Genomic DNA, 18,748 nt, shown 5'->3' on the forward strand with positions numbered 1-18,748 from the left:
GTAAATCTTGTTCAGCTAATGCTCCTCACTCATTTCTCTGTAATCAACAACTTCATAAAGGATATACACAAGAAATACTGTCTAAATAGTTAATCACCAAATCCAATTTCTGGAATCAATGCTATTGATTTATCAATTAATTCTGCATCTGTAATGCTCCCACTTTGCTTTGCTTTGGGTGTTGGAGGTTTTAGCGGTCAAATGCATTATTGAAAGAGGCTTTTTACCAAGCAGTGGCTGATGCAGAGAGCTTAGGAGGTTGTCAGTCTTGATGTAAAGCTTTATTTGCAAAGCGAGTCAGTGTGAACAGCCTTTTAGTCCTGCTAGGAGGACAGTGACATGAATTTATCTTGCGAGAGAGGAGGAATATCAAATGTGTTGAATAAGGCTTTGCCTTGTCAAGAATATTGATTAAGTGGTTTTAGGTGGTGTCTCTTGCTCCGTGCGTGTGTCTGTGTATTTGTGGTCAGATGCCTGGGTGCATCCTTGGAAAGCTAATTTGGTGTTGTGCATGTGAAAGCACATGGGGCAAGTGTGCTGTTGCATATTCCTGTTCTCTTTTTTTGTGTGTTTTTTGTTGTTGTGCCCCTTGGTCTGGTGGGGAATGAGCAGAGGGCTTAAGATCAGAGAGAAGGAGAAGATGTGGATATCATGAAAGAAAGCGGTAGTCTCAACAGCAAGCAGTGGTGAGAAAAAAATCTCTACCTATGCTGCAGTCAAGATTTAAAAAGAAAGAAGAAAAGTTTTAGCTGTAGCAGAGATATAAAAACGGCCTTTGAAAAGTTAAAGCTTTGCTGCTCCCTCACTCCAGGCCAAATTCAGACGGCATGAATAGTGTAGGACCTTATGGATTTCTCCACACTGCTCATGCATGCGATGGTGATGCCGGATTTGACCCATGTCCAATATAAATAGTCAAACGGTCCAAGATGGTGTCTCGGTTTCCTGACAGCTTGTGACATGAACCTATCCGCTCTCGGACACAAGAAGACACACACACACACACACACACACACACACACACACACACACACACACACACACATGCGGCTGTGATCTGCTGCTTGGTCAGCCAGGCTTTTATTCTCACATCAGTGGGCACACGCTCAGACTTGATGGCCTATATGACTTGATTTGTACATAAGCATTGTCCTTGGGTGTGAGGTAGAATGGAGGTAGGCAGTGCAATGGTAGGCTGAATGGTAAAGACGACACTGCAAACACAAAAACAACAACGAGAAAAGAGTTCCAAGTCTTTACTGAAAAGGCAAGTAAAGTCTGTTGATTCTATGGCGTGTGGGCGTTCAAGTGCGTTGTTTGTTGCTAAGTGTGAAACGCTATAAGTGTGTGTGGGTGCAGGGGGCACAGAGTTGGTCTGCTGTCACTGATTGTCAGTGAGGTTTTTATCTTTGAATCTTCTCAGGGCAACAGAATGTATGGGCAGGTCGCGGCTTGTGTGTTTGAGTGTGTGTGTGTGTGTGTGTGTGTGTGTGTGTGTGTGTGTGTGTGTGTGTGTGTGTGTGTGTGTGTGTGTGTGTGTGTGTGTGTGTGTTTGTGTGGGTATACAAGGCTGTATGCGTTCTGCTGGTAAACCCGGCATTAGCAGCAAGAGATTTCAGGCTTGGTCAGCTATGAAAGCACAACTACGTGACGAGAGTGCTGCCGCCGCCGCCGCCCACAGATAGCTCGCCCTTATCCACTAATTAAAACCCTCTATCAGTCCATGTCTCACGCTGCAATCTCTCTATCCTTCAATTCCCCCCATTTTAACTGTGAAATCTCTCCATCTCTCATTATCTATCTATCTCTCTCTTATCCCTATTCTCCATTCATCCCCTTCTCTCTCTCTCTCTCTCTCTCTCTCTCTCTCTCTCTCTCTCTCTCTCTCTCTCTCTCTCTCCTCTCGCTAGGAGTTGAGGGCTCCCACTGGGCGGTGCTGTGTTTTGTTGTGTTTCGGGTGGTTTAGGTATAACAGGGTCCTGTGGGTCCTTCAGGGCTTCTTGTCTGAGATGTCCCTGTCATATGCCTGAGGAGCCATGGCGGTGCTAACGAATAGAACAGATAGATTTTTTTAAGCTCTATACCCCCACATCTTTTCAGACACACTTTCACAAACACACACACACACACACACACCCTCACTCCAGGAGAGGCATCTCTCTCTCTCTGACAGCTCACTGTTTACTCCCGCAGGACCTGTAGCCTGGATCTGCATTTGCAGCATGCAGACTGCGCCTCGACTCCTTCTGATGATTAAGCCATCATTATGGTAGACAAAATGAAAACCTGCAAACCAACAACGGAATTGTCAAGACTTCACTTAGACGCATCCGCGGTGACAGTTTTTTTATGCATATATTCCTCACGGTTTCTCATCTTCATTCCCGCGGCCTGCGAGGCCTGTTTAGTGAGCGGGATTGGCTTGCCTCTCTGCAAACAAGCTTCTTGGAAAATGTGTAAAGGCCAGAGCTAACAAAGATAGTAGCTTCCTACTCACTGGGGGTCTCCAGGCTGTTATGAAAATAAGACCTGCTCTGCATGGTGGAAATGTATTAGTAATCCTGGAACTATACTGTATCAATAAGCTGAGGAACTAATATTGTTGGACGGCGCTCTGCTCTCCCCGTCTTCCTTGTTTATTTACCGACGTGAAACTCAATTTCTGTGCCGCTGCCTGGCTCTCTAGTCCTCGCTCTGCCTTTTCTCTTTTTCTCCCATCTCTCATGCTCTTCTCCTCCCGTTCGTTGTGATTTCAGCACATTCATTTGAGACCGGAGAGAGTAAATCGCTTTTGACTTGCCCTCATGGTCCTTGCCTTTACGCATGACGATCTCCGCTGTGCTGTTTGTGCTATTGTTGTTGTTGTTGGACATCTTAGGGACCCGCCCCTCTGGAGATGACTTGGAGCATAAATCCTGTTTTTTAAAGCGACTGTGAATCTATCACTTCTCTAAGCAGATTTGCAAAAAAAACAACACACTGGCCTTTGGTTGCAACTGGTTGAATGAATGGATGGATAGGAAGGGATCAAGTAGGGGGAGGAGTCCCATTTGATATTATTGCAGCTGTGTAACTGTGGATTATCACTCCCGTGTGTTTGTGTGAAAGGGTTGGGGTGGGGGGGGGGGAGGCAGGAATGTAATGCGATGCATGTGTTTCACTCAGTGTTCAGTGTCACTTTGTATTAATTTTAAACCGAGCGGTGAAGAGTTCATTACACACTGATGAATTATAGATTAGATTAAATTAGAAATAAAATCAAACAATAACATACACATACATTGTCTCTGTTTAACTCACTGTTAATCCATTTGTAGCGCAAAACAAACTCACAGTAGATGCACCTCAAAATTGTTCACTGTTACTTTAACGCTTAATTGAGCTCCATTTTGTGTCAACAGCATTTCAATAAGTAAGCATTACATACAGCGCTGTGCTGAAGCTCATGCAGTATAGGTAGATAAAACATTAATCATCGCAGTCTATGAATTTTTTAATACCTGGGTTTTGCATGGAGATGATTAAGATCCGTTCATAGTCACTGGCAGTACGGTGATGCAATAAGTAAAGCACTTAGTTTTCTTTACTAAACGATCCCTCAGTGCTATATGTTGTCCCACCTGCACTACACAAACCAAGGAGGGATGATAAATATCTTGTAGTTAACGTTTCAAATATTCTTGTATTAAATATGAACTCGAGCATGGTGTTAATTTTTCAAAAAATCTCAAACCCTGTGGCCTTTTTGTGTTTAAATCAACCCATAGCAAGCCCCACTGCACCCGCTGTGCGCCAAGGTGGCTATTCCTCAACCGTAAATCTAGGCTAGTGCAGCGCTCAGATGGCACATGCTGACTTGTCCTACAGAACGCCCATGTGTCTTGTTTGATGTGAGCTTGGCTCTAAGAAACAACCTTCAGGTTTTGACATCAAAACCAAGAATCAAACCCCCTAATGGGCGCCCCACTGTGGGCTAGAATTAGCGAGTGTAACCCCCACTAGCAGGCTTACTTCTCTAAATGCAGCTGCCTCGGAGGACGGGGTGGAGGGTGGAAAGCGTGAGGGGGAGAGAGCAAAGGATGTGAGGGAAGGAGGAGGGAGGGCAGAGGTGGACTGGTACAAGACAGAGGGGATGCTGAAAAGAAGGATGAAAGGGAGACGGGGGTTAACAAGCAGAGAGGTGTGTTTCAACCAGACTTTAGTTCATATTTTACACGCTGATTTTACAAGCAGAACTACATGTACCAAGAAAAAATGATCACTCGCCGTCTGGGTTCGTGCAATCACAAGACGATGGGAACAAGATGGTGCTCTCACATGCGGGATTGCATGGCTTTCATTCTCGTGTGTAAACGTGTGACAGACATGAAACAGGACTGAGAGCCTCTGTGGAGACAGACAGCAGTCAGTGCCTCCAGCGTGCTCAGAGCTCACAGGGTAATGTATACTCGCTCCTTGCCGCACCAGAGAGAAGGTGACACCAGTCAATCCCACTCTGACAGGGCAGCAGAGATAATAGTGGGCTTTGATTCCCAGCAATAACTACTGCCAATCAAAATGAAAGGCATCGTGATTGCAGGGAACCGCATGTGAGTGTATGTGAAGGAGCATACAACACACTACAGTAATACTTAGATAATTGCATGCAAAATACATTTCAAAGGCAATGTAATGTCCGATACTAAAACTTGAGGAAAACGATGGAAGCAGAGGCAAAGAGAGGCACTTTTACAGATCATCTGTGCTATACGGTAATGTCTGCAGGGGGTCAGGGTGTGTGTGGGATGAGTGTGCCAGCGACTTGGCCCATTTTTTGACTGTTTGCTGTCAGGGGTCAGCGGGTGGTCGCCGTGTGGGGGCGTGTGTGCTCGAAAAACTGGTCCGTGCGTGTGCATGCTTGTGGGGAATAAGGAGGGTGAGTGTGAGGCCAGGGGTTTGGAGTCTTTCAGGTGGAATAAAAGCATTACTGCAGTGGTAGAAAGGTCAGCTGTAAACTTGTATCAGAATAGTGGTGATCACCCGGTGCTGCAGATCTCTGAGGTATTGAGCAGGCACGCTCTAATGGCTTTGATATATGGACTACAGGACTCCCTGAAGAGGTCAATACCATAGCACTTTGTCTCTATGAGCAATGACCCTCTCAAGCTCCATTTAGAAGCTTTATATCTGCAGGAAATATGCTGGAAAGGCCTCGGGCAGGGCACGGTGAAAGAGAACTAATATGAATGAAGTATTTTCTAATCACTTCTTCTACGCTATAATCGTTGTCCCAATCAATCATCGGTTAAGGCCGTATAGGCATATTGTGCCGGACGTTATCAGAAGGAGATTTTGATGTGGCTGAGAGACGAACAAGAGAGTCTGAGTTGAATGGAGCTGAAAGAGCTGATTTATCATTCCTCTGTTTGGAAGGGCACTGACACTGTAAAGACTGGTTTCTAATGGTGTTTCATCATTACTTAAGAATCGGGTGAGTCACTGTGTTTAATGAGAGTGACAGACAGGCAGAGAGTGGTGGGGGGGAGGACTAAGTTACAAATTTGTTGATTTATCTGGGACTTGTCAATGTTTGTCTGTTACAGAGAGATAAAGCCACAATACAGTAGCTTAAGAAAACACAAACAACGACTGACAGAATAGAAAGCTGCGCTTGTGTTCAGCCAATTTCTCTTCAAACACATCCGGACATAATGGCCACCATCGCGGTCCCTTCTGAGTGTATTGATTTGGAACTAACCTTTGGTGTGAAATATGAAAGGAGCCAAATACTGTTTATGAATGTCTGCTGTAATTGGAATGAGCAGATGTTGCAATATTGTTCCACTGTGTTCAATAACACACTTCTTGTGCTATTTTTCTCCCCCACTCCGTCTTTTCAACCCCCTGTTTCCTTTCATTTTCCTCCACTGGCCCATCCCTCTTCCTCCCTGCTGTCCTCTCCTCTCCTCCCCTCCCCTCCATCCTTTTCTCACCCCTAGACTCTGTGCTCTGTGCCGTGGCTGTGCTGAGTGACTAAGCGGAGCGCTAGAAGCCATGGAGGAGATGGACAGTAAACCCTACCAGCCATTGTCTAAGGGGCGCCATGAAATGGAGATGTCCTACACCAGCTCGTCTGACGAGAGCGAGGACGGCCGCGCCCACCACCGCTCTTACACCTCCCGCGAAACCCTCCCTGACTACACGCATGAGCTACGCCTCACCCTTGGATCACACAGGGAGAGACAGAGCAACTACAGCCAACCCCAGCCAGGTAGCACGCTCAGGGCATGCAAAGACTGAACTTATTTACCTGGATATATACCCAGTGATGCAGAGATGCTTTATAGGCACACAAGTATATACTGGTTCAAAAAGACACACACACACACACACACACACACACACACACACACACACACACACACACACACACACACACACACACACACACACACACACACACACACACACACACACACACTGAGGTCTTTAAAAGGGCCTATGTGAATTACCTATTACAGTCCACAATGAGCCAGAAGGACAGTCAGAGGCAGCCAATTACCTCTTCTCCACAGAGGTGATATTTCTCTCCCACAGCTAAACTAGGTCAACCCCAAACCTCTCTGGCCTCACCTGGGGTGGAAAACCACCCTTCATTACACACACACACTCACAGATACAGACGTTAGCCGACATAGGCACACATACAGAAGCACGTTGACACATACACACCGAAAAAATTCTTCCCTGCTGGTGACAGGAGGAGAAATGGGCCAGTGCGTGCTGTGATGGATGGCCTTTATGCAGGTCATGTGTGGTGTTAAGAGAGAAGCGGTACCTCATCAGGAGCGCGCCGCTGTGCAGGGTTCATAGTGATCAATAGACACTCTTTCCACTACCCCAACCTCCTGCTTCTCTGCAAGACCATGCCCACCATGCTAACAAGCAACATTAGCCATTCACAACAGCTACAAGTCCTGACAAGCTGACGGCTTCAGGGATTTCATGGTTTGAATGCCACCCTCCATGGATTTAAAAAAATATATATTCTCAATGCAGGTGCCGATGGACGGCTATTAGCAATAACCATGTTGTCCTCGACAATGTGGTGTCAAAGAGCACTTCTTTCTTTTTTTTTGCAGTTAATCATCCTTTCTTTCTCCACAACAAACAACACCGCCTGCCATCAGTGTCATATGGTAAGGTGCAAAAGACCCCCCAAAGCAGCCTTTGAAATGTCAATGGCAGCCGGTTCTGAGAAGCACATCTGTTCATCTTTGGGCTACAGAGTTATATATAGTATACCCTACCTAAGTAACCAACTGTTAAGGGGGGACGTAGCCTCCAGTGATGTTTTTAATGGATTACGGCGTTCCTGACAAAGATCAGCCAATTTGTTTCTCCTCTAATTCCCCTCCCATATTCTTCATATTTTCCGGCATCTTGCCCTCTTCTCCTCCCTTCCTTTACTTCTCTTCCCCAGCTGTTCCTGATGTTACAAGCTCCTCTGTCTATTTCATCCCACGTCACCTCCTTTAATTATTTACTGCCCCTGTCTTCTAAAGGTCTCTTTAAATTAGAAAGCTATTATTACTGGATAGAAAAACAGATCATCCAGGATCATTTTCAGCTAATCAGCCAGCCGACTGTAGTCATGACTTTCTGTTTGTCTATTAATTAACTCAAATTAATTCAAGCCTTGACACATTTTGTTTAGAAAATCAGAAAAGAGTAACACTTTAAATGTGTTCATTTTCACATGAGTCAGATGATTTGAGTCTGTGTGGACCTTTTACCACCTAATGGATGAATAAAAAAATCTATTTCATTAAATAACTTCAATCAAAACATTTGGATAAGAAAAGGGGTCATAGATTTGGCTTCTGATGTTCTGAGGACATAATTAAGCAGATTTTTTTGAACCATTTGAATTACATTTATATCAATTTAGCAAATACAACCTAAATATTCTATAGATTATCATGCTTCCCTGAAATAATTATTGTCCAACAACAACCAAAAATATATCGTTGTAATATCTGTGTGCATTATAGACCACCCTCTCAACACGCACATACACGCATGATTTTATTTCTCAATGTTTATTAAAAAATAAAGCAACATTTATTTTTGGGGTCATTTATGGTTGTTGTGTTTTTAGAAGAAAAAAAAGGATTGAAATTGTAAATGGAATTCAGTGTGTAATAATCTGAGGTTTTAACAAATTTCAGAGACAAACTAATTCATCCCATTTTTTTATTAGCAACCAACCTGCCCCTGATCTCCTGCAAGAATTTGATTAACTTAAAAATATTCTGCCTATCAACTCCATTTTCTGATGATAACCAAGTCCTGTTGACCCCCAGACCCTCCTCATCCAGTTAGGAAAACAGAAATTACATGTATTTCACTTTCATTCCGTTCAGGAGTGCAAAACAGTGAAATTAGGAACTCGGCTGGTTTGACAGTAAGTGTGATTTTTCACACTTCTAACACAGAGTAAAAATATTGTTAAAACTGTTAATGTTCAATTTTGTCTTGAACTGACTCATGAGCAGCCGACTCTAATGGGAGGAAATGGCAAGTTATTTTAAAATAAAGTCTCTCGCGCTCTAATCACCTCAGAAACGTCTTCCTGTATTATACATGTGTTATACAACAAAGACGGCTTTTCAGTTTACACTCAATCCATGTTTGTGCTTCGGGGAAATAGCCTATTTGCTCCTGAATTGCCCTCTTGCAGCCAATTTGAGCTAAACAGTGGTGTGTAGTGGTGACCAATCTTGCAGCGCTTTAATTCCAGCAGAACAGAGTGTGAACCACAGTTGGTCTCGACCCCATCAAACAGGCACAGCAGGACACAATGCTGGTCAATGGAGTGGTCAACAGGACTGTGGCTTTTATTGAAACACTGCGGTTTGTGTTCAGAGGACCTGACCCAACACACATATTAACGGCACTAAGTGAGGAAGTGAAGAAGTCTTTCTTTCTTCTAGGCTCTCGGTGGAGTCTATACAGTGCAGAGCTACAATAGCATCTGTATGGATTTCAATTTAGGCCTTGGTTTTTTTAAATTCCATCACTTCCACTTGTACATTTTAAACAGAAAGCTCAGGTGGCAAGGAAGAAAATTTACTCAACTGCCTCTGCAGGGGGAAAAAAAGAGTAGAGCTCAATTGAATGGAATTGAATTGAAGTGTAACCAGAGGACTAACACAGTATATCTGATGTTCTCAGATAACAGGGTGATGCTCTGGATTGGAGGGCGTTCTAATATCTGAAAGCATATGAGGCTCAATTTTTCCCTCAGTCTGAGTCAATATTAATAAGGTTTGATCTTTATCTGATCTCTTCACCCCACCAAGGAGAATATAGATGAGATCAGTGCTCTGTTTGAGCAGCAGTTCAATACATCTCCAGCTCGATAACACACATCAGGTAGCTCCAACAGGATATAGCTTCACTGCAAATGGTTAAGAACAATCTGGGGTGGCATTTTGATTTGGATTTCTGCTGCAGAACTTAATAAATGCTTGCTCAAATAACAGCCTGTCTTTTGACATAATTTGGGTGATGTTCAGTGTTTGGCTTGTAATTTCACGTCCCTGACAAACACCTGGTCTGCTTAACTGCTGAAGCAAATAAACACATGCTGGCTTTAGAGACTTTGCAGTGCTTTCTGCATGATCTAATTCTGCATGTCTCTCACTACCCTTAGATTTAGACTTCTGTAAGAGTGGACAGCTGAGGAGCCCAGACTACCACATCCACCAACAGCAGCAGCAGCAGCAGCAGCAGCAGCGTCAGGAGGAGGAGGAGGAGGCATTGTGCACTGGACCGGCCGCTCACATCCACAGCCGTGCTTACTCCCTGGGCGTGGGCTCCGACGTGGACACCGAGCCAGAGGTGGACCCCTCTCCTGCTCACGGCATGCAGCACATGTGGATGCGCGGCCTGAAGTCCGAACAGAGCTCTTGTCTCACAAGCCGCGCCAACTCGGCCCTCTCTCTTACTGACACTGAACATGACAGGAAGTCTGAGCCTGACAATGGTGAGTTTAATACTTTTCTTCTGTCTGTAAAAGCAGATTTTTCATCACTTTGTTGCTAAATGCCCAGGGGAGATACAAATTCAGCTTAGATACTATGGTGCATTTGATGATTCAAATGATGTATCATGTAAGAAGCACACAGCGTGTGCTGAAGTCAGGCACTTACATGCATACAGTCTCATTTTATTAAGACAATAAAGTTTTCACTGGGCAAGTCAAAGAAAAACAAAATATAATATTACAAGCCTTTTTAAGTTTTGAGTTACAGCCTTGGGCAGATTATGCGATTGAACTTCTCAGTTGGAGCTCATGCTAATGCTGACGTTCCTCTCCCTTTGAACGCTCTTTGATGTGACTAAATACATGGAAGGTGCTATTGGTTATTTAGCCTCTAAAGTGAGCTTGTATCAGAGGTGAACCTGAGGTTGGATGGAGATATGAACCTGAGAAAAGTCCAGTGACGAACATCCTCAGCATATGGCTTGTAAAGGATTGAATATCCATTGGAAGCTAAGGAAGATTTTGGTTCAAAGCTTTGAAGGAAAAGGAATAGTAGGGGTCTGACGACTACAGTATCTGACTGGCTGCCTGAGGGTGGCTGACAACTGCCTCTGTGGGAGAAACTACAGCCTGGGAGGAAGAAGAAGTTGAGAGGTGGGGGTGAAGATATGGGGCCAGCTAGAGAAGAGTCTGGGATAGTGCCAGCTATCTGTCTTGCAGTGCAGGGCTTTGGCTTGGCTCCCCACAGATGGAGAGTTAGTTAGAGGTGCACACAAACAAAGACAGAGCTCTCCAACCCATCCCCAAGGGCACTGTCTGTTTATGTGCGGTAAAAAAAAAAAAAAAAAGGGAAAACATATTCAGTGGCTGAGAAGAGGAAGGGTGACAGAAAAGAGAGAGAGAGAAAGAGGTGGGGAGAAAAGAGAATTCTGAGAGGAGAAGAATAAGAGACAAGGAGAGCAGAATATGCAAATGAGAGAATAGAAATGGTAATGTAATGGTATAATTAGAATGAGAATAAAAGGGAATGAGTGGTTGAGGGTAAAACAGGTGAAGGAGAAGCTAGTTTCAAGTGAGTGCTAGTCAAAGATGGTGGAAAAGGGAAAGAACCTGAGAAAGATCATGGCAGAGATCCTTCAGAATGTGCTTGTTTATGTTTTGGATGCACCCAGGGGTGGTTTTTACTGACAGACTGATTGGACATGAAAAGTCGGCCTTTTCGCAAAATCATGAGATGGAAGAGGAGAGAGATTGAGGGAGAGAAAGTGAAAGAGAGGGAGAGAGACGCTGGGCGCCCGCAGCATTACACAGTAATCAATTTGTGATGGCTGTGTGCATATGGACCAAAGTTATTACCATTTGAGATGAGGGACTTCATCTTTATCCAGGGTCAGAATGAAAGCTGCAACAGGGGAGGCAGATGGGCACGGAGCACAGGAAACACAGGCAAATGAGGATGGATGAAGTCACAGAAGTGAGTGGAGAGGATTTAAATGTTCAAAGCTTTGCTGCTACAATGCACCAGGAAAGCTGGTTCATGTGTGGATTTCATGTGTCTCATGAAGAGCTGTACATTATGTTCTAAGGCTCTCCAACCCTTGACTCAATCTCTCCAAAGTGCACGGTCCTCCTTCATTTCGAGCTTCTCCCCGCTCGCTGTGTTTTCTACTGCGACTATTTATCCCTCTCTCCCACTTCCAAGCGCCCGTTTATTCTCATCCTCTTCCTGTCCATCCCTCTCTCTCTCTGACACGTGGCCAGGTGTGTCCATGCGTGGCATCCCCTAATAGGAAATGCATTATGGATGTCACATTCCTCTCCATCAGCACAACAAAGTCTCATACACCCCCTCTGTTCCCAGTGATAATGAAAGTTAGAGCCACTCACAAAAAAAAGATGTTGGCGTAAAGGGGCTGAAATCAAAAAGCTAACGTCCCTGCCAAAATGAAAGTGCATTTTAAGTCGGCCCGACCTTGCACTCCCTTTGTCTTCAGAGCGTGCCCGCTCCCAAACCCATTAATGATGTCAGCTTCAAACTGGCAGGAATCCTTTTGTTCCTGGTCTGATTGAAGCTGACAAGTCAATTTAGTCATTTTGTGTGCGTGTGTTTGTGTGTCTATATGTGAGGACAGGGCTGTGGGGAAAAAAAAAAAAAAAAAAAAAAACGGAGGAAAAGAGCGAGAGATTAAGATAGAGTAAAGCTGAAAGAGATTCAGTTTGTGTGTGAAGCAAAGTTTGTACAGATGTCTATCTTTATTCTCTTTTATGTGTGAGTGTTTGCGATGAGGTTGCTGGTTGCGGGGTCTGTGTGTCTCTGTGAAAGAGGAGGGTGGAGGATCATGTCCGACTGTGACACCTCCCTTGAGGAAGGCTGTAGGCATTCTTGAGCACGAATCAGACCTGCTGACAATCTCGGGAAAACATCAACCTCCTGAATTGACGACAGAGCACTGTCAGAAAGCGAGAAGATTGGCAGTAAAAAGACAAAGTATAGTTCAACTAGAGTTTACTGCTGACACACCTGCACGCATACACACACACACACACACACACACACACACACACACACACACACACACACACACACACACACATGCATATAAAGTCTATAGCCAAAAGTATTTAGATAAACTTTTTTTTTAACAAACTGTATGCACAAATACACTGATGTGGGCAGGTTTTGACTTGACTGGTGATGGACACACATGATTGGCAACAATACCTGTGTGTTCAAGTTCATTGCAAAGATGTTAGATCAGGTCAAATTCAGGTACTAGTGCAAATCAATCAAGCTGTTCTTAACCACTTCTTTATGGAGCTTATTCAATATGTATTGTACACATTTCACTCTTTAAAGGCAGCTGTATTTTTATCTACAGAGTGAGAACTATACTGTTCCCTTCTTTCAGTCTCTATGCTAACCCAGGCTGACTCCCTGCTTCCTCTTACCACTTATTGAACACACAGACACCCCACAGAGTGCCTGCCGTTCCAGTTCATCCAAAGGATATTGGATCAGATTAAATTAGGGTCTTTGCAAAAATCGATCAAGTTTTTCCTAAATTAAAACTGAAAAACAAGACAGAAAATGTGTTGCTCACATTAAGACATATAGAGATTTAGAGGTGCTGGTACTCCTTTTTTTTCTCTCTCTCTCTTCCAGTGTTTTTCAATCTCAGCTTTATTTGTCCCTGAGGGGACGTTTGGTTTGCAGCCAGGTAAAAACAATATAAAAAAACATTTAGAAACACACAGGCACATATACTCAGGCAATAGAAACAACAAGACTTTATGCTAAGCTAGGCTAACTGCCTCATTGCTCTCACAGGCACAGGCATGTGAGACACATTTTTAAACACTCAAAAAGTAAGTAAAAGTATTTTCTGAAAATGCTGAATCATTCCTATTATATATACCAGATTTATAATTTGCAATGACATTAATTGGATTGCTAAATTGATAGTTGAAATAAATGCTGAAAGAAAGAGAAGAGCGGGGCTGATTCGAGGGGAAACGGATAGATTTGGTGTCAGTCTTCTGCAGTGTGGAATAATTGAAAAAAAACTACATTAGCTTTATTATCTGGGTTACAACACTGTCTTACAATGAGATGCTAATTAATTGAGCACTTTTCATTAGTTTAATCAGTTGCAGATTTACTCCAGGCTTTTGTCTGTCTTTTTTTTCCTCTTTTGGGATTGACATACATCGTCCTCTGAGCAGAAAGCGTTCTCAGGCAAACGCAAACAGTAGTCCAATGAAAGGCTCTATCACTCATTATGATAGATAACGTTTTCTTCTAAAATGCAAATAACTGTGTAATTGCCATGGCCTGAGTAAGCACTTGATTCTGATTGGCCGTAAGACGTCTATTATTTCTTAAAAAGTTGACAAGTGTCTGATCACGGCGCTAAATTAATACAGAAAGGTTCTGAGTGTTCCATTTCTGCCACAGCAGATAATGGCTTGAGGAAAATGGGTTTTCAAATTGCCTCAAACATTTAAAGTCTTCCAGTTAGCAATCAAACCTCATGAAAGCAGTAGTACTGAAAACACGGTTCTTTAGTGAAGAAATCCTCCTGCATGGAGACATGTCAGCACACATCTGTTGTTTCTGACCAGGCAATGTCAGCGCGCTTCAGCTGCAAACAAGCAAAACATGCTCAAGGACGGGGCGGCTGTGGCTCAGTTGGTAGAGTCGTCATCTCTCAACTGGGAGGTCGAGGGCTCGATCCCCAGCTCCTGCAGCCACGTCTGATGTGTGCTTGGGCAAGACACTTAACCCTGAATTACTCCCGCTGCTTCGTCGGCAGTGTATGAATGTGTATGAATGGGATTAGTTACTTCTGATGGTCTCACTACATATCAGCCTCTACCATCAGTGTGTGAATGTGTAGGTGTGACCTGCGGTGTAAAAGAGCTTTGAGTAGTCAGAAGACTAGAAAAAACGCTAAAGTCGATTTACCATTTTATACATAAAGTAGCATTAAAAAAAAGTTTTGACAAATCAAAATAAATCAAAATGTGCATCAGCATTCAGCATTTCATTAGCTTTAATATTCACTGTCAACTGACTGATATTGGATGAATATTTCAAAGCAGGATGTTGCTGAATGAATATTAAAACCCTAGGATCATGTGATCTAACACTCAAAGTAATTTCAACAGAACTGCAAGACCCTTCCTTGTTAATTGTCATCAGCCATGAATTTATTTACACTTGTCAGCTTGTGCCTCTCAAATTCAATTTGAGAACTGCTCATTGCTGCGAGGATTCTTCCTCCACCTCTTAAATCCTTCCTCCGTGTGTGAAACATGCTTTTTCCAACAGTGGAATTGTCCAACATCGGCGCTAAAACTGACAACAATTTACAAGTATTTTCTTCTCGATTCATTAAATTGTCTACATCTTGCAGCGATACATTGGGGATTCGGATTGCTGGTCAGGAAACATAAGTAATTTACAACAGCTTAAAATGAAGAAGAAAAATCATAATATGCGTAAGGAGGGATCTTGTAAATGAATGTGTAAATGTTTTCAGCAGTGTTTTCCAGCTGTACTAGACACTTACTGCTAATTCAAAATGTGCTATAATTGCTAGAGAAAGGGGCCAGAAGACTGTTTTTCACATCTATCCTCCTTAATTTCCATCTCATATAAAGTGCTTGTCCAATAATTGAAGGGTAAGCTAAATGAATATTCTCTGCCGTGAATGAGAGTGAGAAAGTTAAGCTGTGAAAGAGCACAGTCGATGCCTGCCAGGACTATACTTACCAACAATAAATGAGGCATATTGGCCCAAAATAAATTGCTGCCATTAGACCTTCAAATAAAGTCGTTTTAAAATCTTTCACATGGTGATGTTGTTGACCTTGCCTTGAAAGAAGGCAAGCATGAATGTTACCTTAAACATAAATGTTACATGGCGGCTATAAACTAGGTCTTTGGAGGGCCCAGGGGAGTGTGCAATGTCAGAGAGGGCCCTCATATCCTTTATAAACATGCTCCATTATTATTTTTTTAATGATGTGCCAAAGTTTCGTAGTCAAGTTTGGCCAAGTTGTGTTCAAGTAAGTGTTGCAGAAGGTTAGCAAGGGTGTGGAGACAAAGGGTGGAAGAGGAGAGTGAAAAACTGACCTTACGGTTTAATGAGCAAGCGCACGGCCGAGAGAAAAAAGACAAAGGGAGGGCACGGGGAAGATAGCAAGAGGAACAGAGGCTCACTGGCGAGTAAAGACATTACACAGGATATTAGAGAGCCGTCTTCAGTAAAGCCTGGCAAGGTTTAGCTTTTATACTAAATTTCATTTTAGTAAGCCGTCATTTGATAAGTGTTGAAGCCAAGTTTCGGATACCATTTAGATGAAACTGACGGAACCTGATGAAACGGCAACAGGTGTATGAGATTTCAGATGGGAGTCAGATTTTCAGGATTTCTCTACTTTATGATGCAATTCCGACATTTATTAGGCAATGTGAACTTTTTAATTAGATAGTGAGGGAATTACAAATGTTTCGTGTAAGCTCCCTTATCCAAAAGTGTAAGATAAGAGCATTTAAACAATGTGAATGGAATGGGTTTTATGTGTGTTTTCTTTTCTCCCTCTGATGTTGGAGGACACAAATCTCCTTTTGGAAGCTTTGCAGCCGTGATAACCTCAGTGGAATCAGGAAACTACAATACCCTCCGAGATAGCGACATCCACAGATGTGCCCAAGAGTCCACACATAGGCACATGCACAGACGCACAGGCTGCATCCTAGTGTCTCTTCTAAGCTCCCTGGTGTGTTAGTGTGTGCGTGCAAACCAAGGTCTAAGTGGCAACACCAGGCAAGCAGCAGCACACTCTAACTTCCTTCTTGCCTTCCCAAGGCCCAAGGGGTTTTTCAGGAATGGATTTGTCTATTAGCTCGTAAAGAACATTGCTCAGTGCCATATCGATCATCTGAGCTGTAACGTTTAGGGTCTTTAAGTTGTAGAGTTGATCTAGTGGTACACGGACTCCCCTGGCTATTTTACCAGAGTGAGAGATGATCAACTTAACCCTGGTGCCGCGCTTGGCCAGAGGAAACGCTATAAACACATCCGCTGGAGCCAGAAACCGTTTTTATCGAACCGCCCGTCCAGCCATCCAGGAGAGGCTGAAGAGCTACCATGAATCCGCAAGTTGCCTCATTGCAGCAAGGGTGCAGTTGTTTGGTTTTTCCTCTCTTCAGTAGCAGTCTCATCACATAGTTAGCCATGCAGCCTTCTGTTCCTGACAAGCTGTCAGAATGTTGGACCCCACCCTGTTGTCCTAATGATGGGCCTTTACAGTTCACTGATCCAAAGGAGGACCTACTGGACTGTACTACTAGTTGATGGGGGGTAAGGGATGTGCAATTGTGTCTGTATGTGCGTGTCTGTGTGTGTGTGCGTTTGAGAAAGAGAGGGATACTTTTCTGTTTTGTCTCATTCTCTCTCTCTCTCTCTCTCTCTCTCTCTCTCTCTCTCTCTCTGAATGCCTACGCCCCTCCTTCATCCTCATCTTGCTGCCATGGCAACAGTCATCAAATCAGAACATCAGCCGTAGCTTTCATCTCACACTGTCCACCGGCTGCCTGCAGGCTGTCTGTATACATAAACTGTGTGGTGGAAACATCACAGAGTCCGGCCCTCTACTTGCCATTTTAATAAGCGGTCATGTCCCTTGAAATTCCACGATCACCTACACAGCAGAAGGGAAAAGAGGCGAGCTTCTTCTTTTTTTTTTTTTTTTTTTTCAATAAACAGTCCAATAAGCAGGCTTAAAACTGTTTTCAGCTCCTGGCACTGTTGGAGTATTAAAATGAGAGGAGGGCATGGTGAGTGGCACATGAATAAGCTCCCAGCAGAAAGGAACAATAGCCATGAGAGTGTACCGAGAGATTAGTGCAAATCAGAGTGTTCTGCATTGGGGAGAGAGGCTGAGAGGGGGCGGAGGACACAAAGGTACCTGTACTGTATTGGCACACACACACACACACACACACACACTCAGATGCCCACACATGCTCCTGCTTTTTTGTGTTTTTTTTTTTTGTGTGTGAGAGGTCAGTGGGGTTTTTAATTTTGAGGGGTTGGTAGGAAAAGCTGCATCAAAGCTGGATTGACAAGGAAATGGCCGTGATGGAGGAAAGAGCAAAATTAAAAAAAGAAATGCAATTTTGTTTTTTGTTTGCCTGGGATGTCTCTGTGTAGATATAGTGGAAAGACAGCCTCCACTGTGAATGAATGGGCAGCTCAAAGGCCTTATTGAAGAATGGACAAAGGAAAAGAAAAACTAAGCAAATCAGGACCTTTATGTCCCAAACAATACCGTCCTCGATGTGTCTGAATGGGACCTGTCGCTGAGCAGGCTTCTGCAGAGAAGAAGCTCGTCTGAATAACGAAGCTACAGGTTCATTGTTATTCTGATAATCAGAATTGTCATCTGGAGCCCGGGTAGGGATTTGAATGCATTTACCAGGAGGATGAGTGATAGTAATGGCAGCGTAGTTGTTTCCCCACCACTAACAATCGCTGCCATTTTAGTGTAACTGCATGTAGTAATAGCTGCTCCTCTGACGCAGCCGTCGTGATACTGCCAGGGATACTTCTGCCACGACCGCAACAGTGCCAGTGTTAAGGGCTGCCATCACAGCCATGGTGCCAGTAGTAAAGGCTGTTGTTACATGGCACGATGCCCTGAGCCTGTCAGACCTCCAGGGTTTGTACACCACCTGTCATTATCAGCTCTCAGCCCTGGCAGCTACAGACAGCTAATGGTCCACTGGGTCTCGCCCAACAATCTGCTGACCAGTATGAGGGCTGCTGGTGGGATACAAACCTACGCACGCACATGTCCTACATGTGCAGGTACACATGCGTGAAGAAACAGCTAGCATAGAAGAACTTGATAGAGGGAACGGAAAATGGAAAAAAAAACAAAAAAACAATGTAAGACGTGCCTGTCTCGGTCAGTCACTTTGTCCAAGCATAGACTTCCTCTCCTTCTCACTGGAGAAATGTCGCTATGATTTATAGGGAATGGATTGCAACCTTTGTCACCAGCAGCTTTCTTTTAATTGAAAAAGCCACAATAGGACTTTGGACAGCGATTAATTGTTGCGGTTAATTAAGGTAAACATTAAATGAAGAGAGTTTTAATTGGTTTCTCTTGATGAGGGTAGGGATCTGGGGTGACCAGAAACTGCAT

At 43.7% G+C, this 18,748-nt stretch overlaps 1 protein-coding gene across 3 annotated transcripts in view; it reads left to right on the forward strand.

Moving 5' to 3' along the window:
• Positions 1 to 18,748, forward strand: part of tenm1 (teneurin transmembrane protein 1) — a 168,557-nt gene that overhangs the window by 7,839 nt on the left and 141,970 nt on the right. For all 3 annotated transcript variants that reach the window (XM_065958726.1, XM_020629724.2, XM_065958727.1), the window contains exons 2-3: positions 5,979 to 6,250; positions 9,698 to 10,030. In XM_065958726.1, coding sequence (XP_065814798.1) covers positions 6,034 to 6,250; positions 9,698 to 10,030 — 550 coding nt within the window. In that variant the 5' untranslated portion in view covers positions 5,979 to 6,033. The remainder of the gene's footprint in view (positions 1 to 5,978; positions 6,251 to 9,697; positions 10,031 to 18,748) is intronic.

This window comes from Labrus bergylta, chromosome 9 (genome assembly GCF_963930695.1).
Source record: "Labrus bergylta chromosome 9, fLabBer1.1, whole genome shotgun sequence".
In the NCBI taxonomy this organism is placed as follows: Eukaryota; Metazoa; Chordata; class Actinopteri; order Labriformes; family Labridae; genus Labrus; species Labrus bergylta.